The following is a 27793-nucleotide window of genomic DNA, read 5'->3' as shown; positions in this document are numbered from 1 at the left end:
TTGCAGATAATATTAGTAAAGAATTACAGCTTTGAACAAGACTTTTACAGCTAGATAGACCTGAAGTTAGGAATTTTTATAGTGGAAAAAGAATGTTTCTTATTAAAATGTAAACTCTAGCCTGTGACTTGAACAGTAATCAGTGCTGTTGATCTGAATAGTTTATGAATTAATGTTTTTGATTGCTGCTACTTACAGTTTAGCAAACATATTGATGCAGATGTGACAGGATGAGGTGTGTAATACCAGTTATGGCCTTCAAAGATACTTCAGTAAATGGCTGTCTAAAACTTTACACCAGAAAGAAGGTAAAGTAAAAATAATGAGATAGAATAATGAGTAACTTATATGAGAAGATCTGTCATGAATCTAAATATCTTATTAAAGGTATACTTATTTGGTTATTTTTGTGCATAGACAAATTTTAAGTAAATAAATTACATTTGATGTTTTGTCAGTGGTTTATTTTTTTATACAGCAATTTTGTAAATGATGGATTTCACTGCACTTGCAGCAGGTACAAAAAAAATATAAAATTCAGAGACTCTCTTGCTGCTTATCTGTTACTTCTGCAGCTCTGTAGGGCAGGTGCTATGAGTTGTTAATTCTAACTCATCTCCCTTGCCTGTGGTTTCCTGACTGTGTTATGTAGTGGGGAGGGTGTGCTTGTCCTGCTGAAACATGATGCAAGTAAATCAGTTGTTGCCCACTTAAGATATTGTGCTGTCATGTCCTAAATTGTGTGCAGGACTCTTCCATGGGATGTCAGATGAGGAGTCTCAAAAATCAGTTTCGAGGTAGGTGACAGAGAAGTTTTAGGCCCAGTAGCTGTTTTTTTACACCAGTACCTTTGGTTGTATTATAGTTAGATGTCCTATCACAGTCCTTTTGGATCATTGGCTAAGATCAGGAGCTGGTGTATGTAAAGAGGTGCATCAAATGGAATTTGTATTGATTGCTAAACCACAGAGTTTTAAGCGTCTCCTCTCTTCTCAATCCTGCTTCATTCCCCACCTGTGGAATTGCTCACGAGCACAGCTGTGCTTGCATCAAGAGCTTTTGCAGTGATTGAAACCATGGCATTATGCTGAAGGTAAGAGTGGGTCAGAGATGTTATTGCTAATTATCACAATTATGAACTAATGATAGACCAGTCACTGGTACAAAGAATTGCTTTCATTAATGTGAAGCAAATGTAGCTGGTGGTGCAGTGTTTTGGCAACAAGAGGAGTGCTTTGGAACCCAGTTGCTGTCACAGACTTGAAAGCAAAGGACTCAGCTGAAAAGGAGAATGTAAAAGGTTTAAAGTGATTGCAGTAGTACTGTTCTCTTATGTATCAGACTCTGCACTTAAATTAGCAGTGCAGTCACAAATCTGGACCAAGCATTTAGCATGATCACTCAGCATCAGAGAATGCATAGTGAAAGAAAAGAGAGATTTTAATGGGAAAACATTGTCACAAAAAGGTAACTCTGCTTCATCACCTGGAATAGAGTGGGATTGTGTGTGCTGAAAAGGATCTGGTGCATTTCTGCATGCCACTGGTGATGTCAGAGAGTGGACAGGAGGAAATCATTCCTGAGACTGTCCCAGGAGGGAAAAGAAGGCAGCACTTTCTTGCCTGTGCAGGAAGCAGCTCTCCTGCTGCTGAGAGGGAGCCTTTACAGTTTACCTGATTTGTGTGTGCACATGTGATGCCCTAAATTGAGTCCTGTGCAGCAGAGGGGGTTTTGCATCTCTTGTGATTTCCAGATCACACATGGCTGTGCATGGGTTAATAATTTAAGTAAACTGCCCACCAGCTCAGCCTGAGATCTAATGTAAACTGCAAAATTGCCTGTGACAAAGGTTCAATAGATAAACTTTCCTCCTTGGTGACATCTTTACAGCCTATTGCTTGAATGCTCTTCTTTAACTGTGTGTAGGTGGCTGTGTAATTGGAAGTTTCTGTTGATGAAATGGAGGCTTCTAGTTTAGTGCCTCTTTCTTTAAACTAACAATGCCAGCACAGCTGATAGGAATGAAAAAAGAAGCCATGAAAGGCAGCAAACAGGCTTTAAATACTCCAGGGAAGCAGATCTGGAGAAAAAGAAGCCAGGCTGCGATCACTGCAGTACCTGTTAGCTTCAAGAACAACTTTACTCCTGGTTCCCCACACAGAAAAGTTTTGCCTAATAGCCACCTTCCACACCTGTCATCACAAAGGAAGAGAAGGGAAAACACCACTTTGAATGTCAGAACAGTTATGTTGCATAAGAATTACTGACTGGCATTTTTATTTATTATGAAATGTTCAAGACACTGTAAAACAATCCCTAGTTGCTAAGATAATCACAACTGGCCTTGCAAAGGGTAACTTGGCACTCTGGGTAAATTTTCCTTGTGAGATGTCTTGTCCCGTGGTGCAGGATAGGGCTTCTCTAAGGCTGACAAGAGCAGGAATGCTTGGGAGGCTTTGGTGGGAGCCGTGGCTGCGCCGCCATTCTTGCAGTTGGAGTTATAAGCAGAGAAATAGTTCATCCTGTAGAGCTCTGCTCGGCTCTTGCAGCAGCCAAGCTTGCTCATCAGCAGGAAGAAATCCCTCCGAAAGGCTTTGGTGAAAATGGCGTAGAGAAAGGGGTTAGCGCAGGAGTTGACGGGGTAAAATAAAACCAGCAGGATCTTGGAGTTGGTCACCGTGATGAGAGGAACCTTGAAGGCAGCGGATATGGCAAAAAAGGAGATGGGGGCCATGCAGGTGAAATCTGTGAAGATCAGTATTGCCATTCTCTTGGCGACCTTGGTGTCTTTATTGGCGGCCACCAGCTCTGGGTTCTGCACGGCGATGTAAATCTTGATGTAGCAAGCACAAATGACAACGAAGGCGACGACATTGAGCACCAAGATGAGCAGGATGTAGGCTTGGGACAGGCCCGTTTCGATATCCATGGGCAAACAGATGCTGACCTTCATATAGCTGCTGACCCCGAAGAGAGGCAGCAGGGCTATCCCGATGGAGAAGAGCCATCCCCCGAGCATGATGGGCACGGCGTGGCGCAGGCGCAGCTTGCGGTCCAGCTGCATGGCATAGGTGATGGTGTGCCAGCGCTCCAGCGTGATCACCGTCAGCGTGTACACCGACAGCTCGCTGGCAAACACCGTGAAGAAGCCGGCCGTGCTGCAGCCGCCGCCCGTCTGCCAGTCGATGGCGTGGTTGTAGTACTGCCCACTGGTCTGCGCGTCCACCGAGGCGATGAGCAGCAAGTACAGCCCCATGCAGAAGTCGGCGAAGGAGAGGTTGCACATGAGGAAGCGAGGGACGGTGAGCTTGTAGTGGCTGGTCAGCAGAACGAGGAGCACGGTGAAATTGCCGGCGATGGCCAGGATGTTGATGAACCAGATCAGCACCCTGAGGAAGCTGTAGCCCAGGATGTCTTCGCAGGGGTTGAAGGCGTCTGGTTCCGGGGTGCACGTGAGGACTTTAGGCTGGCAGAAGTCGTACTCAAAGTCAAAGCCGGCCATTTCGCTGTCGTCAAAAATGGTTGAGTAGCTGTAGGGAGAGCTCTCATAATCTGTTCCAAAGGAGTGCGTCTTCCTCTCTGCTGACCACAGCAATGTGCTGTTGGAGTCATCGCTGTAACCATGAAAAAACCGCCCCCCAAACAGAAGTGAGTTATTTGTTACATACCGCTTGCGTTCTTTTGCAAAAGACAAGAGATAAGAGTTGTTCTAAAACAGTGACTTCCTCCATGTGTTTCTACAGGGTGTTTACAAATAATGAAGCATTGTAAGGATGCTTTGTGTTTGGGAAGCAGCCTTGGAGAGCAGCAGGGGTCACAGTCCTATCCACAGAAATGCTCTCTTATACAACTTGCTTATTTGTAAGTACTTCACTTTCACTGCTTTGTGGAGGAGCCATGGTTCTCATGCTGCTGGTCAGCTGCAGTCCAAGCCACAGCAATACCTGGGCTGATGGATTTCAGGTTTGATGCACAGAGGTTTCACAGGCAGTTGTAGAAGCCATAATAACATAACCTATGGATTTTAACTGTGCACCTTTGCTCCCCTTAGGAAAGACACTTAGCAAACAAATTCCTGAGACTGTGTATGGCTTGGGAGGTGCTGAGGAATTTGCTGTTTGCAGTATTTTAGGGCAAGGAGTAGAAATGCATGGTTAACTAAATCACACTGATAGCTAGGAATTTATTAAATTTAGGCTGCATGCAATGCCTAATTAAAAATGTTGTCGGTTTTTAAGGACTTCTAAAATCTCTAGGTCAGCAAGAGTGTGGTGATAAGCCTGCCAAAGAAGATATGTGTTAAAAGTAAACACTGTCTTTTCTGGCACTTCCCTGCCATAACAGGTGCCCATTTCCCAACTTCCAAATCATCCTGACTGTGAGTGTTTGGTGGGCAAACACTCAGTCTGCAGTGTGAGACCTGGAAAATATCTCAATTGAGGACAACTCTTGAGAAAACTGGTAGCTTTAGGATAATTTAAATACATGCTTAAGCTTCCACATCTACTGAAGCATGTCCATTAAATGATATTTCTGGAACAGTGTCTTAACTGGCAAATGAAATTGAGCTGCTTTTCAGCTATTCCTGTGGGGCAAATAATGTCCCAAACTTGTTATCCTTACTTCTCTCTGTATATGGAAAACTGCATTTACTTGCCTGGTTCAAACTGGAAAAGCAGGGAATACTTTTGACTCTATTTACTTATAAAAATGATTGCGATTTTCTGAGAGGCTGTGTGAATGTGCTGCTATGTGGAAGCTGGATTTTTATGGGTTTTTTTTTGTTTGTTTTTTTACTAGTAAGAATTCAGGACTTTCAGATGATTTCTGCTGTGGTTCTGCAGCCATTAAGCCCATGAACCATAACCTTATTTTCACTTGCTTATTATAATGCCTGCTCATTGCTGGGAGAATTGCTGGGATTGGGATTTGCCAAAGCAAAAAGCTTCAGGAGCCAATAGGCTGGGCAGACTATTTAATGCGCAGCAGGAGTGCAACAGATGCTAATCCAAAACAAGCAGACAGATAAAACCAAATGGCAAGTGTAGGAGGCCTCACCAACCAGCAAACAAGATAATGTCCAAGGAAGTAATTATCCCAATGAATCAATCACATCTCAGCTGTATTTAGCCATTGGGATTTTGTGACCATAACCTTGTTTCTTCTAGACTTTAGAATGCTTTGACGCCACGTCAGGGCTGCTAAGAAGTCCCAAGGTCTCCCATGTAGCTGCAGAGGGATGAAGAATAGCAAATCTTTAAACTTCTCCCTTAAAAGCTGGGTTAGAGCCTGTGCCATCCAGCACAGCCAACACAACAGTTCTGATATTAGCCTTTCTCATTGTCACACTGAGCACTGTCAAGCAAAATTGTGATGATATGAAAAGACTTGTTTAGACGGAGTAAACCACTGGCACGGGGTCATCACACTTCTAGCTCAGGGACTCCATTCTACCATGGAAAACTATTGATATGCAGAGTTTGAGTTATCCTTTCTATAGCCAAAAAAAAATTTAACAATAACAGCTCTTCTTTGAATCACACCATTAACAGCATTTATTTCAGGGAATGAAAAGTCCCCCATGTAGGCCACTAACTTCTGTAAATATTTAATCATTATTTTGAAATCCTTTCAGAATTCAGAAGACAAACTGGAATGAGAAAGCTTGTGAAATCATGAGGGCTTTTTATTCCCCTTTCCTTTTGAAAATCCAAATCTTGGTTTAATGATAGTAAAATTACCACTGTGCAACTTGTAGAGGTGACTGAATTGGCAGGCAAAGACCTGCTTAGTAAAAAACATGTGAACAGGAGAAAGGGGAGGAGGTCTGTATTTGCTACTTCCATCATTTCTATGCAGAGAGGTACTTACAGCATTTCGTTAGTCGGTCTCCTCATGGTGCTTTCACACTCCTTGGAGAAGTTGTCAAAAATGGAAAACAACAAATTCTGTCTGCAAGAAGGATGAGAAGAAAGTTAAGTTTCAGGCTGGATTTTGGCCAAAGCCTTGTCTTCTCTGCAAGTGATCTTCAGAGACACGTAAGGTAAGCCAGTGCTGGCCTCAAGGCAGCACAAATGTTCCTGCAGACATCTGGAAGTGGGAAGGAGAAGCCTTCAAATGCTGTGAAAATAGGCTGTGTCAGGATGTGTAAGGTGTGTAAGGATGGTCTTTCATCTTGGCTATTGTGTAGGATGTATTTTTTTTTATAGTGGAATAACTTGAATTTGAATCAAATGGTGTGTTTTGAAATATTGCATTGAAGTGGGCCAGATTCTCCACCAGGATGAATGGAAGCAGTTAGGCTGCCTTTTGGAGAAGTGCCTGTTCACAGCTGCTGGGAAACTGGCATGATACAGAACCCCAGAATGGGTCAGGTTGGAAGGGACCATGGTGAGGCATCTGGTCCAACCTCCCTGTGTCACCCTAGAGCACATTCCAGACAGTTCTGGAATATCCCCAGTGAGGGAGACTCCACACCCTCCCCATGCAATCTGTTCCAGTGCTTGGTCACCTGCACTGAAGGAAGTTCTTCCTCCTATTCAGATGGAATTTCCTGTGCATCAGTTCCTGCCTGTTGCCTCTTGTCCCGTTGCCCAGCACCACTGAGCAGAGCCTGGTCCATCCCCTTGACACCCTCCCTTCAGATACTGACAGACTTTGATGAGGTTCCCTCTCAGCCCTCTCTCCTCGGGGCTGAACAACCCCAGCTCCCTCAGCCTTTCCTCATAAGAGAGGTTCTCAGACCCTTCATCATCTTTGTAGCCCTCCTCTGGACCTGCTCCAGGAGCTCCACATCTCTCTTATCCTGAGGATCCCAGAACTGGGCACATCACTCCAGATTGGCCTCTCCAGGGCTGAGCAGAGGGCTAGGATCCCCTCCCTGCCCTGCTGGCACTGCAGTTCCTAATGCACCATTGGCCTTCTTGGCCACAAGGACACACTGCTGGCTCAGGGACGGGTCCCTGGGTCCTCTGCAGAGCTGTTTTCCAGCAGCTCAGCCCCAAGCCCATGCCTGGTGCATGGGGTGAACCTTCCCCAGGTGACAATTTTAAAAGCTGTCTGGGATCTGGAGGTAGACTTTGCATGCTTGAAGTAAAACAGTTTGAATAGTACAAGTTGAAAGGTGATACATTTGCCAAAAATCTCTGGTTTTGAGCCTTTGAAAGTACTCTACCAGTATGAATGGAAATGGCTTTGTCTCACCTCATTGCTGATGCCCCTGGTAGGGGAGCAGTAATTTCTTGATTTGCATGGGATTTCCTCCCCAGCAATTTATTAAGAAAACAGTCACTTAATATAAATATAAGAAAGTGACTTACTAAGGCACGTCTGTTTTTATAGGCCATGCCCATGCTTCAAAGTCAAGCACCCAAAAAAAAATAGAGTATCAGAAATGTAGTTATCTTTATCAGAATAAATACCCTTTTACTCTGCCAGAGTTGTTCCTACATTTAATACACTCAGAGATGTGATCTGTGACAGAATCAGTTCATTAGCAATGGAAATGCTTAACAGTAGAATCTTTGTTCTGTTCGTGCAGAATCAAGAACTCCTTAGTAAAATGAGGCGGGCAGAGAAAGCACAGATTAACCCCTAATTTTACCCTAAAGAATTGGAATGTACTCCTGCCTTTCCAGACATCCCTGAAGTGGAGGCAGGGGGATGACACTGATCAGGCCTCCCACAACTGCCTGCTCAGTCATTGCTGGCCTTCATTTGAGATGGACGAGAACAAGGCACCTCCATGGCTCAAACTAAACCCATTTGGAATTGCCTTGGCTGCCTGAAGCCAACTGGGGCTTAGTTTCTTTGAACCATAAATGCTGAAAAATGAGCTCCTGTTGTCTTGGGTTAACTGCCCCAAGTTTGTGGATGCAAAGCTCTCCCTGTGCCACAGTTTCCAGCTGTGAGGAGAACAATACTGTCTATTACTTGAAATGGTTGGAACTAAACTGTGTAGTCTCTCTCTGTGGGCTTGGGGCAGGCATTAAATTTTGGTGGGTAATTGAAAGCTTGCCCTTTCTACTGTGTCATCATATCACCTGTATTAATTAAGCTAAGGGCTTCAGGGGTTTAATTTTATTTTTAATTAGGGCAATGTGCTATTGATAAAAGTTTGTTTTCTGTATGCCAGTAGGCTTTTAATTGAGATACCAAGAAAAACGTAAGCTTTAAACAAGCTTAGAATAATGTTTCTGCTGGCAGATCCGGGGCACAGGATGGGATCCATTTCTGCTCTAAAATAAATGGACATAATTTTCCTGGCCTTAGCAGAGATTTGCTGTTTCCTGCAAGGCCTTGCAATGCACCACAGTTTCCCTGTAACAGGAATAAAGATGATCAAAGCATTTGAGCTGAATAAAGCAGAATTGCCATTTTGGAACTTCTGAAGCACTGCAGTACCATAATGTGCTGTTTGGACTTACCTTTCTGTCCTTAGATTTCGAAAAGCGCAGCAGTGGCTGGGATATGTTAGGACAGCTTCCAGAAGACTGCTGAATTTATCCAGTGGTGGCAGCCTCTTTAATGAGTAAGATGAGGTTGCATTTAAGACCTGAATGGCCTCAAGCCCATAACTAGGCAGGGACTCCAGTGCTGTTGAAGAAATATCCCTGCAAAACAAAGAGAGCATTCACTTTTCTTTTCACCCCTGCAAAAATACCACCAAAGCATGAACAGTATACAACAGCAACTGGTTTTTTCATAAAGGTTCAGATCAGCTTCAGCACCTGATGCCAGCTCAGAGACATGGTCTGTGAACTACAGAGCAGCAGGGTAAGAGCATCCCTGTGGCTCAGCAGCTTCAGCCAGGCAAGGAGCTCCCTTGGTCTCCTGGGGAAACTGAAACCCACCACTCCAGGGGCTGTGTCCTGACCTTTCCATTGGAAATTCATGCATGGAGTGAGAGATGTCTCTTTAAGCCAGAGACACTGAGAGAAGAAGGTGGGCAATAGTGACTCTCCAGCCAGCTGACAGGTAGGACACTCTCCTTTCTCTCTGCTTGGCTCTGAAAGGCTGTTCTAGGTGCTTTAATTAAATGGCTATTAATTAAAACCTAAAAAATGTTGTCATTCTTGCCAACACAAACTTAAGGAGTTTAGCTTACAGTAACTTCAGAGGGGCTGTTGGTGTGAAAAATGTCCATTAGGACACTAAACAAAGGAAAAGAAGGCTCACAATTCTGAAAGTGATGTCAGTAATGCCATGTTCCATAAAGCACCAATAAAAGGCACAAAAAAGGCATGTGCAGCACAAAGTGCTATTTACAGAAGCACACTGTGTTTTATTGCCAGGGCAGCCCTCCAGTAAGTCCTTGATTAATAAATCATAAGGATGATAATAACGAGTTTTATTCAGCATGAACTTACAGCGTGCAATCAACTGGTTCTCTTTTATAAACAAGTTCTAAACATATATATTGCCAAAACATGTCCATCCTACCAAAGGAAAAGTTAGTTTACAATGTCAGAATATAAGATACAGGATCAGGAGGATCTGACACAAATAAAGCAAAAACCACAATGTCTAATAGGTGGAGATCAATGCCAACACTAGAACTATTACGTGTTGTGTTAACTCCTTTCACTCTCTAATTTCATTGCATCTCCTTGCCATGTTTCTGCTTTGTACACAGAGGGTAAGAGACCAAATCTCCCTCCAGACCTGAAGCCTGTGTTTGCTGTGGTGACACAGCCCTGGTGGCACAGAGCAGTTCCCACAGGACACTCAGGTCATGGAGCTGTGGACACTTACAGGACATCTGGCCCTGTTGCCCCTCTCAGGGCATCGTTGTGGATCCGCCTGAGGTTCTTGTTGTCCTTCAGGATCCTGTGGAACCAAAAATGAACTCTCTTTACATCTGTGTTTTAAAAATCTCTTTTTAGGTTTCTTCTTCACACCTTTTTCCATTCTTTCTCCCACCACAGCAGTGGTTGTTGCACTGTCTGGCTGGGGAGTGCTTGTATTTCCCATGTGACCTTTACTTCCTCTGATGCCATCAGATCATTATCATCTACACTTAAATGTGATAAATTCCAAATTCTTCTGACTTAAACCAGGAATAACCAGGCTGGTTCTTTCACTACAGTAGCAAATACACATTTTGCCCAAACCAACACATTAGTCTCCCAGTGTGTGAGAGGGATTAAAAACTATTGATGATTCCAGATATAAACTGTAGATTAGTCTGGGCTACTGTTTCAAGTTCTACACTAATTTATGAAATTTTCTTAAGAATTACAAGCTTTTCTCACAAAAGCTGTAGTTTTTTAAGGGATGTTGTTTCAGGAAAAGCAGTGAGAGCTGCAGGATTAACAAATGTTAACACTGAAAGATGCAGTTTTCTCATGGGTATTGGGAAACAGAAGACAGCCAGTTAAAGTGAAGGAAGAGCCTCTGACTATTTAAATTCTTATTTACTGTGTAAATTACAGAGGATGGATAGCATACTCACAGTTCATTCAGCTTTGTCCCATTGAAGGCATGGCTGTGGATATCTTCAAATCCATTTTTATACAGCTTGCTGGAGATTAAATAAACATAAAGGAAAAAGATTTGGAAAAGGTGAGGTTACATTTTGTACTACAAGTTTCAAACCTCGGTGCTGCATTCATTTTAATGATTAGAGTCTCTACTTATAAAGAATGAAGGTAATATAGCTCTTAAATTAAGAAAGGTGCAGATTAAATTCTCTAAGCTCCTTCCTGCTTAGCTGCTGAAGATAACTTTTGCTGAGGCACAGATCTTCCACCTGCTGAGGGGCTCAGCTGTGCCTACCTGGGACTGAGATCCAGAAACAAGGCATTAGTCCAGGTAAGCTCCTGGCACACAGACAACACCCTGGAGGCAGGAGACCTGGATTTTGTGGAGTCAGCACGTGCAGGTGGAAGACTGCAAGGCTGAGGGAGGTGTCAGGTGGAAAGCAACTCTAAAGGAGGGAGCTGCTGGATTGCAGATCCTGTATGGATGGACAAATCTGCCAAGGGACAGCTTTGCAGAGAGGCAGGGGTGAGCTGTGCACCATCCAGCAGGCAGCGAGTAATCAGCTTCTCCAAGGTGCTGCTGCCAGGCTTGATTTGTGCTGTGGGAGCCTTGCTGTCCCCTGCACAGGGACACTGGATGCCATCTTGCTTCCTGATTCCTTACCCTGGGGCCAGATACCTAAAGCCTGAGCTCTGCTACACCTCAAAGAGGAAAAGAGGTCCAGCTCTTTTCCTCCAGCAGGAGATGTGACCTATGGGTCCATTAATATCCATTTGTGATATTAAGTTAATGTATCCAATAGAAATTCAATACCATCACTCATATTTATTACTTTTTCTTTAATGTTAAGCCCTATTAGAAAGCTTGGAACTGCTTATGAAGCGAACAATATTTTTGTGGTTTTTCCACTTGCTTTTGGGATAGCACAAACTGGCCCTGTGAAACCAAGTGCTCAAGTGTGGGAGCACCTGGCTCCACTTGATAGATGGTTTCTACCTCAGCACAACGCTGAAATTAGTAATAGCCCTAAAGACCATGACAATATGTGGGATCAATTTCCCAATCCACAAGAAACATTAACTGCTGGAAAGGCTAAATTAGCTATTTGCAGTGCAAAGTATGACTGCAGGGTGACTTTACACCTCCATAGATTAGCTGTGTTCCACCAGACCATGCTGTAGCAGGAGGAATTACTCCCCCTAATTACAGCTAACAACATGGGGTGGAGTTAACATGGAGCTCTACAATTAGGAAGCTGCTGATAAGATAATTCTTTTCTTCTTGTGGTGAGCTCCCAGTCACAAAAGGATGGGAGAAAAATAACTCTTGGCTGTTTCCTGACTCAGACTCCCTCCCATTTAATACACTTTAGGGTTACAGTAAAGACTTTAAGCACCTTTCTCCATCTCTTTTATGTTCATTTTCTTGCACCATTAGCAGAATAATAATTTTTCTGGAGTTATTTTGAGAACTTGCTGGGAGGAAAGAGGCTCATAAGGTGAAATGATGCACTAATCCAAGCAATTGCTCCTCTTTAGCATCGTGTAGGAGTAGCATTCAGTCACATTTATGCCCAGCTCCTCTCTCCTTTCCAGAAGGTATTGGTCAATACAGAAAATCTGGGATAAAATTACTGTCATATCAGCCTGATGAAGAGCCCATCAGCTGCAGTTCTTGCAGCTCCTTTGCAGGTGCAAATACCCCTGGAGTTTTGGGCAGGGCTCCTGTTGGATGTGAGCTGGAGCCTGGCCCCTAAATCTGGGCCTGTGGCTATTACACCTGCTGCTGCTCTCTATGGCTCACAGGGTCCTTCCTTTGGAAACCCAAAATTTGGCCAAATCCTGCCAAGAGGCTCAGCTTGTGATTTCTTGTCTCCCAGCACTACTTTGTGGAAGTTTTCCTGAAGCCAAGTGAGCTGTGAAATCCATACAGAGTTCCAGAGGACATTACACCTTGGCTTTCTGCTGCTTTCTGCCTTCCTCAGGTGGGGCATCTCATAGCATCAAACCCACCCACCTCAAAGGGGGCTGGAACAAGGAACCCACCGCTGGCTAAAAGGAATCTTGAGTGTGGAGATTTACAGGGATCTTACAGGAAAGTAAGCTGAGGCAAAAGAAATCAGGGTAAGAAGCAGCAGCCATAGTTTGTACCAATTTATTCTGTGTCTTCATCCCTCCTTTTCAGAGGAATCCTGTGCAGCTGGAGCTGAGCTCCCCCAGACTGCTTGGTCCCTGAAAGCACTGTTTCAAGAAACCACATCCCTGAGGTAAGAAGAGACACTTTGGCCTCCAGTGCAGTTTTTGTAGTTTATATCTTGGTGATGGTATTTTTAAAAACAACATTGCATGGAAGAAAAAGATTTAGATCTCTGGTCCTATTTCCTTTCCTAAATAAAACTCTGCTCTTCATCTTGAAGAACATCCCTATGTTTCTTAGACATTTAAAATTCAGCACACAATACGTATTTATTTTTTATGGGGCTTAATGTCAAGATTTTCATGAAGTCAACCCACTTTCCTCAAGCAGAAGTGTTATCCTCACAGAAGGAGCTGGAGCTAGGATTATTTTACTCACAGAGTCAGTGATTCATTGTTCATCCCTTGGAAAGCATTTTGTGGTATAATTGTCATACGCAAGTTATCACAGAGCTCCCTTTGGAATGAAAGAAAAAAGGAGTTTTTGTCAGTGTCTCAGGAGCAGGATGGAAAACACAGCTGGGTTAGCATGGGTCTCTACTTACAAAATAAAATGAGCTTCCATTGAGAAGATCTGTGTCAGGTCTGGAAATTGTCTTATTCCAGTGTTACAAATGCTCCTAGAGAAAAGCATAATTCCTATTTATAGAAGGAAATATTACCAGAGTGGATGCAACAAGAAGCTGACTTGGTAGGTGTAAGTTTAACAGTGCTTTAAAAACTGACTGACAAATCTAATTTTTAAAGAAGGCTCCAAAGGTATTTGTAAGACCTGTAAAAATCAAGTTTTCAGAATTCTCAGTGTCCTAGAGGAGCAGCATATGTTCTCACTACATTAAGCATGAGAGAGAGATTTTAGTTACATCTTCTGTTTAGTACTCTGTTAAAATGCAAGCTTTATTCTAGAAATAAGCACTTATCAGAACTACTTTGCAGACTTCTTTTTTGTCCATCACTGCCCTGCCCTTGTACACTGAAAGACCTCACTACTGGCTAACTCGAGGTTAAAGCTGTTGTAAACAACGTATGAACCTTTAGGATGCTGTAATGCATGAAAAACCTTTCTCCTTACACTCCTTAATTTGATTTGTCTACTCCTTTGGGGAAAAGAATAAATAGAGCAAACAGAAAAAGAATAGAACTCTTTCTTACAAGTATTTTAGCCTTGGAAGATTTCTGAACGCTCCGTCCTCAATGTGCAACAGATTTTTTGTGTTCAGGATTAATCTGCAGTGAGGGAAAAAAATTCCAGTATTATAATCAATATAAATTTGGGAGGACCTGAGTTTTGCTTGTAATTTACTTTCTCAGAAAACAGCCTGAAAATGTGCTATTTTTTGAGGGTGCATTTTGAGGCACTGTTGGTAATAAAAACAGCCTGCAATTTTTAGGCAGCCAACAAAAGATCTCACTGCCTGAATTCTCATGGCTCTCTGAGCTGGTCTGGCTTGCATATCCTGGTCACTGGTGGGAGTTGGCATTTTAAGCTTGGACCTGAGGGTGTGAGTATGCCTGGTCCTTACTCCACAATCAGACCCCTTCAAATCATTCTTCACTTCCATTACATTGCTGATGCTCTTCCTAGCCAGGAAAGGCAGTTCCTCAGATAGTTTAACCTCTTAGGAGCTCCATGGACTTCCTTAGAGCAGTGGTTGGTAGAAGTGGATCAGCAGAAACTGGGAGAGAAATGTATGAGAAATCCTATTTGCTAGTGGTCACCTAAAAACCAGACAGATCTCCTAATCATGGAGCATTTCCAGCAGCTGAACTATCTGGAAAAGCTCTGTTTGCCCTAAAGGCCAATAACTGAGGGCCAGCTCCTTCCCAGTCCATTACAAAATACAAAGGTTTTAGCATATGAAATGGTAAAAAAAGTTGAAATCCAAGGATGCCATTGAGCTCACTACCCTGATCATCCATTGAATGTGGACTTGAGTGCAGCTTGGGACATCAAGCCCTTGCAATGTGAGTCCTGCACTGCTCTCAAAATTCAAGGAGGTTTTTTTGCCAGCTTCCTATAGCTCTTGAATGGCCTTTCTTAGCTTTTGGGTTTTGGAAGACAGGCATAAGACAAGCTATGCATAAACTGTAGGTGAATGCATGGGGTCAAACCTTTCATTGCTTCCCTAAGCACACCACTGATTCTAGAGGAAGCTGGACTCAGTCAGAGGTTGAGTAATCTCTATCCCTTGCTTGTGTGAGTGACTGGCTTCAGTGATGTTCACATATGAAAGAAAAAAGAGATGAATTTGTCCTTAGTTGCACAATTTTCAGCCACTCACTGGTCATGCTGTGCGAAAAAGGCAGTAATGAGATATTGAATCATATTTAGAGTTTCCAATTCCACTAAATATTTCAGAGCATTCTCCTACTCGTTGCTTTTAACTCTCTCTCTCAGATGTCTGTGCTATGAGGTCAAGTTTAAAATCAGTGCATGTTCTGTTTGAGTAATATTTTAGTGCTGCACAGAAGAGCTATGCATACTAAGCAGCTGCATTTAAATAATGTAGGGCTTTGAAAACGGCATCTTCAAAAAGAAAGTTTTTTCTCATCTGTTGTCATCTCAAATTATTTCCCCACTTAGAAAACCTGATAGTGGCAGAGCTCCCCTCCTGCCACTGAGCTCACAGAAAGCAGTGGGACTCTGTGCAGGGATGTCTCTAGATCTCCAAGGCCAGGCCTTACAGAGTGCTCACTGTTTTACACAGGACTTTGGAGAGAAATTTTCTCATCACACATCTCAGTCAAAGCCAATCAAAGTCACAGAGACAGATCTGGTTCAGGAATACTTCTCTGCAGCCTGTGTACTCCTTGGTGATCCGAAACCACAGCGTGGATGCCTTTTTTTAACTGGTGCTCACATTTCAGACAAGGAGGGGAGGCTGTCAAAGGCACTCGCTTCTATTCTCTCCAGGGAGTCGCTCTGAGAGATTTCACTACAATGAAAACAGCAGACATAAAGCAACACATTACCAGAAAAGACCCCAGAAACTGGCTTTCCACTTTGGATTTCCTTCCTTTATGCACATTTGTTCAACCCCTCCTGTCAGCCTTGTCTGTGCCTCACCTCAGATATCCTGGCAGGCCCTGCCAGTGGGGTTTGGGAGAGGACCAGCCTTTTTCTGTCTTGGCAAAAGGGAAAGCCAACGCTTAGGAATAAGGGCCACTGTTAAGAGCCAATTTCCATTTCCTCAGTAAATTACAGGTGAGTTAGAGACTGAGGGCCAGAGCAAATGTAAGCAGAGTGAGCCCAAACCTTGTGAGCCTTTTCCTCCCTCCCATTTTTGGTTCTGCTTAGTGAATTTATTTGTGGGGTGAGGACATGGATAACATTCCCAGTGCTTCATGTTATTATCAAGTCAGAGCTATGGTCCTCTCATCCACAGGTGTAGAAACACACAGATATGGATTCAGCACACTTCATGAGCAAAGTTTGGATTTAAATGCCATTTTCATTACATGTGTGCAAACTGAAAGGAAGTGGCTGTTTTCATCCTGACACAGACAAACATGACAGTATTTGGTGGCACTCTGGGATTGTGATGTACAGATGCTCCTGTTCCACATGTGTACTCAAGATTAATCAATACTGACATAGAAAAACAAAACCAATTTATTAGATGCTTGCTAAATGCTCTAATGTTTTATTAATTCTAAAAGGAGCAAAGCAGAAACAAAGTTTCATTGAAAATTTTGCTTTTTAATTTTTCCAATTATTTATTATTAATTAAAATTTTCCAATGACAGCCTAAAGGGAAGATTCATTTTATGATGGTTAGGATCTAATAGGCTATGCAAAACTGAGTCCTGAAAGTAAATTGTGTACATTGATGCATATATAAGGGAAAGTTTTTCAAAATTTCTCGACAGAATTGGCTAGAAGGGCACACAAAGCAAACCTAAAATTATACACTCTCAATAAAAAAATATTTTCCAAACAACTAGACTGTGTTTACATCATCAGAGTCAGCATTGTCACAGTCCTGAGTGTTAGCTTAATTCAACTGCAATTATGAGAAGACAACTCTATTAGTGATACAAAATCACTTAGACTAGAATAATTTCTGTATTTCATTTGTGGTGGCAAAGGGGGATGCACACTAGAAATCACACAGTTATTGTGTATGTGTGTCTTAAAGAATTATCGAAGATCTTTTTCATCATAAATTCAGTGAGAATGTTATTTTTGGTATTGCATCAGTAAATTATAAATAAAAGATGGATGTAGAATAAGTGGCCTGATTCACAGGCTAGGTGGAGTCAGTGCCTGCTCACAGAACTTTTTTGAGGTCTGAAACATGGTTCTTCCATGGGATCCTCCCTGTGAGCCACAGTTTTTCCATTTACATATGTTGGAATGACTTAGGGCATGAGAATAATTTAGCATCTTTCAGAGAGTGATGTGTTGCCAAATAGCTTATTCATAGATTTATAATTATAAAATATGCATTTTTCAAAGCAGCACTAAATCTCAATAAAATGATGAAGTGTTATGCAAACTAACTTCATAAAAATACATTGATTTTCACACAGTAACTTTGGAGAGATTCATTAAAAGCACACAAAAAGATCAATTAAATTCCTGTTATGGAAGGGATGATGTCCAAGAACAAAGCATTCTTGATGGAGACTATGACATGTGTACAGTTTGAGAAAGTGCAGCCTCAAATCATGCAGGTAGGAGAAATTTTGTAGATGTAAGTTTGTCTCCAGTGTGAAAATGATTAAGTTCTTATTAAACATTGAGGTGCAAGTGGATGCAAGAATACAGCACCACTGGATTCTGCTTTAATACTATATTGCTATTGGATCTGTGCAGCAGAGAATAACAAAAAGTGCACCTTGAAAAGAAAGCAGCATCTTCTGTGCTGCTGCTTAAGTTCTGGGGGAGGTCATTCCCCTGCTCTTCACTGCACTACTGTGTCATCAACTTTGTCCTTTAGAGGCCACTCAATGCAGACAAAATAAAAAATAGAAAATAATGGAGACTCAAGCATGCCATTTCAGCTGGAATAACAGCAGAAATGAGGGCAGGAGGGGTGAGAAGAGCCTTATGGTCTGAATCCTTGATGGAAAATGGGTACAATGCTGAGGGTCAAGAAGCAGCACAGACCCGGTGAGCAAAATTACAGCACTTGCAAACTGAAAGATCAAAGGAAGGGCTCAATCCTACTGATCCTCTGCCAAGCTTATCTCTCACTGCAAAATGCTGAAGAAATGCCTTGTTTGGGTCTTCTGCAAATGCATAATGTGCCATGGCTGTCACTGCAGAGGTGTTTGATGATAGAAATCGATCTCCTCTGCTAATCAAATGCTTCTCTCATCAGTTACTAAGCTGTATCCAGTTCTCTCTGACATGATTAATATTTCATTATTTGATCTCTAAACAGCTGTTAAAAATCACCCATTTTCAAAGGATCTTTTGTGTACTGTTTACATGAAAAGGAATGCTATGTTTATCCTTCCCCTGTGGTTTTATTTCATCAATAGAGTGTATTAGCATTTTTACATTATTATAAAAAGGATTATTTAAAAAATAAATTAAGGAAAAGCCTATGGAAAATATTGACAACTTACATGATGAAGGCATCTTGAAGTCCTTCAAATGCATGTGATGGGATTACTTTTACAGGGAGATGAGTAAATGATCTGAAAAAAAAAAAAAAAGAGGAGAGGGAAGAAAGGGTTATAAAGCATGGGTTTCTTTGCTTATAATTGTACCATTTTGGAGGGAGAAAACCAATAAAGCATAATGCCACCTTACTTTTCTCACAGTTCTCTGTACCTCTGGTGCCAGATCCATTTGGCATTGATCTCAGTTAAATGGAATTCAAAAGATATTGGGTCAGTTCCTCAACAGCATAAATTTGAGAGTAATCATCAGATCAATAATAATCATAACCTGTTAAGTAAATTTATAGCCTGATGAAAGTAGGCTGCTGCATTCACAGTTAAAGGAAGCTACAGGCTATTTAAAGTTAGATGCTCAGAACAAGTGGCTTTCATATAAAGCTTTCTCTATTAAAACAGTATCTTTATGTTGGCTGCACCATGTTCTCCTCCCAGCAATATCCCTGTAATGTTGCAGTGTGGCATCATGAATGTGGCTGTGCACAAAGTGTAGAAGAACTTCAAATCAGGCTAGTATAAAGGAATTATTTTTTTAAATAAATTGCATCAGTGTGGTTAGTTGATTCAAAGAAAGTGTGCATTTTAAATTTAATTTTTCAGTTTCACTGATTGAGAAATTAACAATGATGTGGGAGGCAGAAGCACATTTTACCATTCTCCGCATCTGAACCACAGTACTTTTACCAGCCAATTTATCTATCCATGACCACATTCTCCCTGATAACAACCATAGGAAAATATTTAACATATTTCAAAATGTTATCTCTGTGAAAACAGATAATTGCTCCATTTTGCTTTAGAATGACAAATATCAGAGACATTTGTTTCCCATCCTTAAACTCACCCCCTCAAGGCTTTTTGACTGAAATGTTTTCATGCTATTCACATAGCCTGCTTTTTTTTCCCATTGTTATTATAATATTTTATATGAAAAAATATGTTTATTGTTGGCAATATGTATGTTAAATGTTCATCAAGTTTTATATATAAAAATGTATTTTACATATAATATTATATATATAATATATATAATTATATATTTCTATATATTTTGCATAAAATATAAATTTTATATATTTAAATTACAATTTTAAATATATAATTTTTATATATTTTATATAATTATATATTTTTTTTATATATTTAAAAACATGTCATACCTACACATTAGAAAGGCAGACTGTATACATACTGTGTCTAGGGGTTACAAATCTGGATGTACCAAGGAGCCTGGAAGTCACTTCCTAGCTATGTTCCAAAAAGTCTGTATGATTTGGGGCAAATAATTTAGTTCCTTTGGACCTTGTCTCCCTGTCAGTAAACTGGAAATAACAATGCTTCCCTACCTAACAAGGATATATAAGTTTGTGATTTGGTCATACCTTTCTCCAGATTGATGCTGGCATGTTTTGCTCTGTGTGAGGTTTGGCTAAATCAGGAATGAAGCTAAGTCATGCAGCTTGAAGAATGTATTTTTTCTCTGAAGGGCAGAGACAGGTAGAAGTAATCTGCTGTAGGTTTTAACACTCTGAGCCAAAAGGAAAAGAACTTCAGGAAGAAGCAAAAAGAAGAAGCTGAGAAATTCCTGCTCTATAACCCTATAAGTGCACCATCAGCTCAGGAACAAAGGAAATGGAAATGTGACTGAAGGTGCAAAAAATAAAACCAAATCTTGACTTTCAATTACATCAGGCCATGAGCCTACTGCCTCCCTGTGACATGCTGCTGAGCAGGGTGCTGGTTGTAATGGATGTAGAACAAGTGGCAGGTGATGATCCTCAAGGATCATCATTGGAGTAACAGGTGATGATCCTCAAGGATCATCATTGGAGTAACAGGTGATGATCCTCAAGGTCCTTTCCAACCCAAACCATTCTATGATTCTGTGAATATTCACTGAACAACCCCAGCTCTCTCAGCCTGTCTCTTCAGGAGAAGTGCTCCAGCCCACTGAGCATTTCTGTGGCCTTCTCTGGATTTGTTCCAGCAGGTCCACATCCTTCTTGTGCTGGAAGCCCTTGAGCTGGGTGCAGCTCTCCAGGTGGGTTCCCACAAGAGCAGAGTAAAGGGGAGAATCCCCTCCCTTTCCCTGCTGCTTTGGATGCAGCCCAAAATACCACAGGCTTTCTGGGCTGCCAGCACACATTGATGGCTCATGTCCAACCTCTCCCCCACCAGCACCCCCAAATCCCTCCCAGGGCTGCTCTAATTCCATTCTCTGTATTTGTGTTTGGGATTACCCTGGCCCACAGGCAGGGCCTTGCCCTTGGCCTTGCTGAGCTCCCTGAGGTTTGCAGCCTCAAGGCCTTGAGGCTCTCCCACCTCTCAAGGTTCCTCCTCCCCTCCAGCGTGCTGATCCCACCACACGGCCCAGGGACATCCCCAAACCTGCTGAGAATGAGCTCTGTCCCACCCAGCATGCTGCCAGCAAAGGTGTAAATCAGAGCTGGTCCCAGTGTGACCCCTGAGGAGTGTCACTTGTCCTGCTCTCCACTCAGACATTGAGCCATTGACCAGCTCAGAGTGCAATCACTTATCCACCAAGTGTCCCACCCATCAAACCCATCTCTCTCCAATTTCAACACAAGGATGTCATGCAGGCCAGTGTCAAATGCTTTGCACAAGTAGGCTTTTTATCACCCACCACTGCTGTAACCCCATCCTAGAAGGCTATCCAATTTGTCAGGCATAAGATTTGCCCTTAATGAAGCCACATTGGCTGTCACCAATCACCTCCTTATCTTCCATGTGCCTTTGCATGGCTTCCAGGAGGATCTGCTCCAGGATCTTGCCAGGCATGAAGGTGAGACTGAGTGGCATGTATTTCTTTGGGTATTCCTTATTTCCCTCTGTAAAAATGGGAGTTATGTTTCCTCTTTTCTTAATTCCATCAGGGTGTCAGCTTTCCTAACCTGATCCTGTCTGCTTAATTTTTCTGTGTTCCTCCCAGGCTACCTGTACCTGCTTCCACCTTCTTCCCTTCTTTTTGTGTTTGAGTTTGTCCAGGAGTTCCTTGTTCATCCATGCAGGCCTCCTGGTGATTTGCCTGACTTCCTCTTTCTTGGCATGTATCACTCCTGAGCTTGGAGTCTGATCTGGAGCTCTGTTGGGCCCCTTTTCCCTCCAGGAAAAGGGCTTTATCCCTGGGACTCTGCCAAGCAGGTGCCTGAAAGGACCAAAGGCTGCTGCAGTCAGGGGTGATGAGATTGGTGTGTGCTCTCCTCACTGTCCTAAGATCCTCAAAACCATTTATGGTCCTGAGAGCCAAGGCTGCCCTTGGGCTTCACATTCCCCACCAGCCCCTCCTTGTTGGTGGGAACAAGGCCCACACTGCACCTCTCCTCCTTGGCTCCTTTATCACATGGAGACAGAAGTTGCCATCAAAGGATTCCAGGAACCTCTTGGATTGCTTATGTCCTGCTGTGGTTGAAGCCCTCCCTGAGGACCAGGAGTTGTCAATGTAAGGCTGTTGCTCTCTGTTTGCAGATGTCTCATCTGCTCTGTCTTCCTGGTGGGGTGCCCTGTTCACATTTCTTTCTGACAGCACTCAGATTGTGAAACTCAGATATGGCCATTCAGCTTTTGGCACAAAATGTTTTTACAAAGCTTCTATACATCTAACTTGCCCACACTGCTGGCCTGACTTCTGTAGCTCATGAAAGGATGGAGGCATCCATCTTTTATACAAGTTGCCTGCACTGTTTTGAAGACTTCTGTTGAAGGATAAATATTTGCACTTTTAAGAAAACCTGGAAAGTTTCTTTCATATCTAATGCATCATGACTTTTATGCTTGTACTCATTACTGTCATTCAGAGCTGACAATGCTGCAGCTCCACAGAATTGCAGGACTTCTCATCCTTGGAAAAAGACAGAAAGAAGTGGAGCCAGACTTCCTGGCATTCAGCAGCCCTTGGCATTTCTGTCTTATCAAGATTGGTTTTCAAGGTACATAATTCTAGGCAGTGAGGTTTGAAATGGCCAAGCTAAATGTATGTAAGGCTATCCAGGAGCATTTGGAAAGACAGGAACTGCCACCACATGGACTTGAGCTCCAAGAAAAGCTTTTGAGAGCTCTGGATGCCCCAAGAGCTCAGGACCTCTCCAGTCCTGCTGAGGAGTCATCAAAGGCCAAGCCCACTCACACCACTGGAGGAAATTGCTGTGTTACAGAAGTGACCTTTTGCAAAATGTATTTAGTTGAACTGATTAATAATAACAATAATAACATAAAAAGCACAGGCCCAATAGCAAGAGGTGTGAATGAATTTTTGTAGCTGGGTTGGTTGTTATATTTTAATATGTCTATTTTATAGGATTACTTGTATTTTTAATGCCCAAAAGGTGAACACATAAGGTAGACTGCTGTTGGCAAGCATTTAATTCTTTAGCATCCCTAAGCTTGGGAGGATTGGGAATATTGATTGAAACTATGGCTGAAAAAGCACTATTTTCCTAAGATTTGTATCAGCTTCTGGGGGGCAGTGTAAAGGGTTGGCATTGATTTTTAAAGGCCTGCATATTGGGCATTACCTACCTGAAATGTGAACTGTGATATCCCACAAGCGCCCAAAGTAGCATTTTTCACTAGGTGATGATGGGTCATATAATCTCCTATGGAAGACACTTTGTCCCTGAAACTGAATTCTTTTGACAATCCCAAAGAGCCAAATATGACCCCAATGAAGACATGATAGAACTGTCTACTACAGGCTATTGCCATAAAGTTTTGTATGCGTTATTTTGTAATTTGCTGCCTAATCACATGTCACCCACCCAACTGCAGAAGCTCTGCATGCAGGGGCACACATTCAGATACAGCAAAGTGAACCTCACCAAGAAATGAAGTTTTTGAAGGGGCAAAAAGATCTGAAGTTATCCAATACCCATTGCTGCACAGTTGGAGTTGGGTGCCTTTGCAGCTAGACTCTGCTTAAAACCCCAAAAGCAAATATGAGATTTCAAAAGAAGAAAAATAATGTTTTGTTTCAAAATATAGTGTATTAAAGATTATTTTCCTTCTGAGGACATGTAGCTGCTGTAGCCAAAGGGCATTCAAAGGTGTCTGAATAATGGAGGTTCTATAGTGTTTGTGTAATGTCCAAACTAACAGCAGGAACTTTAGAAAAAATATGGTCAATTCAGGACTGTATAAACCCCATAACTCAGCAGCCTGTCAGAAGCCAAATAATTTTGAAAAAGTTTTTTAGCAATAATGTCACATGGCAAGGATAACTTGGGTAAAGGAAAATGGCTGAAATTTCCCTATGAGGTATAAACTACAGGTGTAGCAAAGTATCAAAAATACATTTGGAAGCACAGATCATTACAGCATCAGATTTTACTCAGATCTAGCTGGAGTTACATAGTGAAGCTTATTTTCTTGACTGACCATACAATTAAGGACTTTTCTGAGGTCTGGCACTGATGGAAGGATGTGGGCAGAATGAACTGTGCTGGAACAACCTAAAGCAGCATTTTCCCCCCAAATTATTAATGCACTTGCAGCACCACACTGCAATTCCCCTGGTACATGGGAATGAGGGGTTATGAAAGGAAAAAATTAATATTCTCTTGCTTTCTCTCATGCACAGAGCTGTGCAGGGGAAGAGGAGAGCTAGGAGGACTGGGAGAGTATGGAAAGAGAGGCAGTCAGCACTAACAAAGCTCCAAAAACTATATGAATAAGAGAGAGGGGAAGATAACAACTAAATGGATAAGAAGAAACTGGTATGAAAACCAGAGGAAGAGATGAAACAAAAGTAGAAGAGGTTGAATAACAACTAAAAAAAGAATGAGAATACATGTACACCTGTGGGGTTATTGACTACATTCATGTGTACAGCTTTGTAATTGAATGATGAATGCAAGCTTTCTATTAAAAAATACAGAGAAATTGAATAGTATAGGTTTGGGTTCAATATAAATCAGGTTGGAAGCAGAAGGAGCTGGATATGTCTGTGAAAGACAGGGATTTTTTTAACCTCTAAGTCTAAATATTTTCTCTGTAGGAGTATCAAGCTAAATCTTGATTGAACTCTTTTCTGACTATAAAGTTGGTTTCTACAGCCAGCCTAATAGCGGGACTTTGTGTACAATCATCAGGATTAAATGTTATATTGAAGGTAGAAAGGAAATGTTTTTTTTTCTTCCTATTGTCCATTACCCAGCCCTGTTGCTCTCAGTGAGGCAGAAATGGCAGCAGCCATAAACCCATTATCTGTCCTAACATGATCACTGAGGTTGAGATGTGGTTTCTTCTTGGGGGGACAGATGGAAGAAGGAGAAATAAAAGATGAAACCAAAACAGAGCAAGAATAAAATCAGGTACGTTTAGGGCTCCTGATAACCTCTCTGGGCTTTGATGTGCATCATCCTAATAGACATGTTTAATCCATTGCCTGCTCTGCATGTGCTGTGAATACTGGGGAAGAAATGTGATGGGAGAGTCTCCTGCTCCCATGGGCTCTGCTTTCTCTGACACTAAGGTAACACAGGGAAATAGGGAGGGAACAAATCTAGGACACAGGTTTTTCTACAGTCTCTGACTATGGAGGAATGGTTCACATGGCTCTAGATGAGTACAAATTAGGTTTTCTTTCTCCTATCCATTCTTGAGCTAGGGAGAAAGGGAAAAGGAGCTCAGGGTTAGTATCAACCCTAGGGAATTTCAAGAGCGAGTTAAATTTACAAACAAGTCAGATGAGAATGGAAAACACAGACTTTGTTTCCAAATGGGTCATAATATGAAAACCCCAGCTCAATTCATGCAGAGATAACCAAGTGATCCTGGAAATGGCAACCAATGGCTGCTCCTCTAATCCCATATTTTGATGCCATGATTGTTTAGATCAGAGGTGTAACTGAGCCTATAAACAACACAACACTTGAATAACTACATATATCAATTATTTGGTCTGCCCTCCTAGACCATGATCTTGGACTATAGTGTGAGAGTGGGGAAAGGGAATGCCCATGATGCCTTGTTTTAATTTAATCCTGATTCCCAGCAAAGCATTAAGCAGAAAGTTATGATGGACCACCCTGCAGAGATCTAAACAGCTGTCAAAACTCACAGCAGCTTTTTTACTAAGAGAGGGGGAAAAGAAAATAGTGAATAACTTGTCAGTGAGCTGAACCTCAAGGAGTTGCAATGAGCCCAGTGAAGAGGATTTTGATGCTTCAGGATGGAGGCAAAATTAATCACACAAACTTTGGGAGAAGAGGTTGCAAGAAGTCCAACAGAGTTGTCAAAGAAAAAAACTAAACCCTAGAACTGACAGAACGCTTAAGTTGACTTCTCAAGACTTTAATCGGGTTTCTTTAAATGTAAGCATGCCATTACAAGGCGTTGGTTTTGGAACAGGAAAGGCAGTTTATGCCTCCGGCCGCAACGAGAGACCACAGAAAAAGCCCTGACACCTGCACCCCGTTCCTCTGTCACTGGGGCTGCCGGACGAGAAAAAGTCCCGCAAGGATGCTCGCCTCCTCCCCAAGGGGAAAACTCTGCGTCCGTTTCAAACTTCGAAACTTGGAAAACTTCAGCCCCGCATCCCGCCCGCACTTCCGCGCGGCCAGGGATGCTCCAAGGGCCCAAAGGCACCGCGGTCCCCGCGTCCCGTCCCCCCCAAACCCCGTGGCGGTCCCCGTGGGTGGGAGCATCCCGCGGTACTTACGCGCGGGCGGGCGCGGGCAGCGCTCCGTGCGCGGGCGGCGGGCAGCGCAGCGCTCCGTGCGTGCAGGCGCAGCGCAGCGGGCAGTGCCCGCCCGCCGGCACCGCCAGCACCAGCAGCAGCACCAGCAGCAGCGGTGACAGCAGCTCCAGCCGGGGCACCATGGCCGGCCCCGCTCGCCTCTCGCTCGCCTCCGCTCGCCCGCAGCCCCCGGGATGCGCCCCCGCCTCCTCCGCCCGCCTCCGCCCGCCCCGCGGCTGGAGCGCCGCCCGCCCGCCGCCCGCGGGGATGGGGATGCCGCGCTTCGGCCCCGGGGAACAGCCTTCCTTCCGCGGCTGCTCCACATGGGAAAGGTGGCTGCTAAGCCTACAGGTGGCTGGCAGAAGCTTTCCGTGGATTTTCAGAAGTTCTGGTCCCCACAGTCTTACCTAGGAGGGACCACAAGCGACGCTGCCCGTTCCTAGGGGAAAACTCAACTCCCCAGTGCCTCCCTGTGAAAAACGCCAATCACTTGTTTTTTAAAATTTTAAAAGTTTAATAGTAATAAAATGGTTATATAAAAAAATAGTAGTACAATTAGAGTAATAACAATTTGGACAAATTGAATTAGGAAAACATGAGACAATAAATACAAAGAGTTACGGATGTCCGGGTACCTTTTTCTGGGCAGCACGAGCCCGAAAAAGGACACCCGTTAACAAAGGATTAACCCTTAAAAACAACAGCCTATTGCATATACACACACCTCATACATGATGCGTAAATTCCATTCAAATGCAGGATTCTGTCTGGTCATCGTCAACTTCTTCTTCCGAATCCTAGCAGCTTTTTCAAGGCAGGAAAAAGTTCGTTTCTTCTGATAAGAGGGCAATAAATTCTTTTTCTCTGAAAGATTTAGGTGTCCTGTGGCTGCTCGCTGCGAGTCCTTTATTTTAAAAAAGTATCCTACATAGCATAGTTTCTATTTTAACATTTTTTATAACCTAAAGCTATATTTAACATAGTACTTAGCAGAATTAATTCAGCATTACTTTCTAACGCAACACATATAATATTAATTTTAATATTTGTGAAAAGCCAATCATAAAATACATGCATTTTTCACACCTCCCTTCGTAGTGGGAAAGCTGTGAGAAGGTGTGGGCCCTGCAAGCACCCATTTATCCAGCTGTGAACGCCTTTGAGAGTTCTTGCCTGGTGGAAAATGTGCCACATTTCCCTTAAGGGGGTAAATGATTTTAGTGCGGATACAGCAGCCTCTTTGGAGGGTGGAAGGGGTTGGGATACAAATGTCTGTGTCAAATGCTCTTTACAGCTCCATGCAAGGTCCTGTATCACTGGTGAAGGATTGTGATTTGCCTGCTGGGTGGTTGGAGAGGCATCTCTGAGTGCGCTACTCATTACTTTATGATCAATTATAGCCTTTGTGTGGAAGCAGCAATCGTTCTCAGCACTACTTCACAAAGGTCCATCCATTTTGTACAGGACTGTTTTCCATGTAACTAGCATTATTCTGCTGTTGTTATTATTGTTTATTGCTACAACTGAAGCTTTGAGAATCTAGAAAGAATCTAGTTAGAAGCTAGTTAGAAATCAGGACCTTATTTATGGCGAGTGATGGAGGAAGTCACCAAAAAGATAATTGTTCCCCAGAGCAGGCTTTGTAAAATAAGTATAAGGGTATGGGTACAGCATCCTATCCCTCTCTTTGAAAGTATACAGGAAAAGTCAGTCAAGGAGGAATGACCCAGCACCACAGGGGATTTGCCTGAAAACAGTTCTTCCAACTTCAAATTCATGGAATCAAAATATA

General features: G+C 42.7%; 1 protein-coding gene across 1 annotated transcript; it reads right to left on the bottom strand.

Moving 5' to 3' along the window:
- Positions 1-100: 100 nt before the first annotated feature.
- LHCGR (luteinizing hormone/choriogonadotropin receptor) lies at positions 101-26189 on the bottom strand. Its single transcript, XM_074536904.1, has 11 exons — positions 25984-26189; positions 18255-18326; positions 15539-15613; positions 13830-13904; positions 13223-13297; positions 13057-13134; positions 10454-10522; positions 9754-9828; positions 8427-8612; positions 5872-5952; positions 101-3614 (listed from the first exon to the last, which is right to left on the bottom strand). Exons 1-11 carry the CDS (start codon positions 26142-26144, stop codon positions 2333-2335), a joined length of 2229 nt encoding a protein of 742 aa, XP_074393005.1. The 5' UTR covers positions 26145-26189; the 3' UTR covers positions 101-2332.
- Between the last annotated feature and the right edge of the window lie 1604 nt (positions 26190-27793).

This window comes from Zonotrichia albicollis, chromosome 3 (assembly GCF_047830755.1).
Source record: "Zonotrichia albicollis isolate bZonAlb1 chromosome 3, bZonAlb1.hap1, whole genome shotgun sequence".
In the NCBI taxonomy this organism is placed as follows: domain Eukaryota; kingdom Metazoa; phylum Chordata; class Aves; order Passeriformes; family Passerellidae; genus Zonotrichia; species Zonotrichia albicollis.
The sequence above is the reverse complement of the archived record's forward strand: the minus strand, read 5'-3'. Positions and strand labels throughout refer to the sequence as shown.

Coding starts and splice junctions, on each gene's coding strand:
- LHCGR (XM_074536904.1), bottom strand. CDS start 26,144: ATGGTGCCCCGGCTGGAGCTGCTGTCACCGCTGCTGCTGGTGCTGCTG. Junction 13,298..13,829: donor CTTCCAAGGCTAAAATACTT/GTAAGAAAGAGT, acceptor GCTTTTCTCTAG/GAGCATTTGTAACACTGGAA. Junction 13,135..13,222: donor ATGGAAGCTCATTTTATTTT/GTAAGTAGAGAC, acceptor TTCATTCCAAAG/GGAGCTCTGTGATAACTTGC.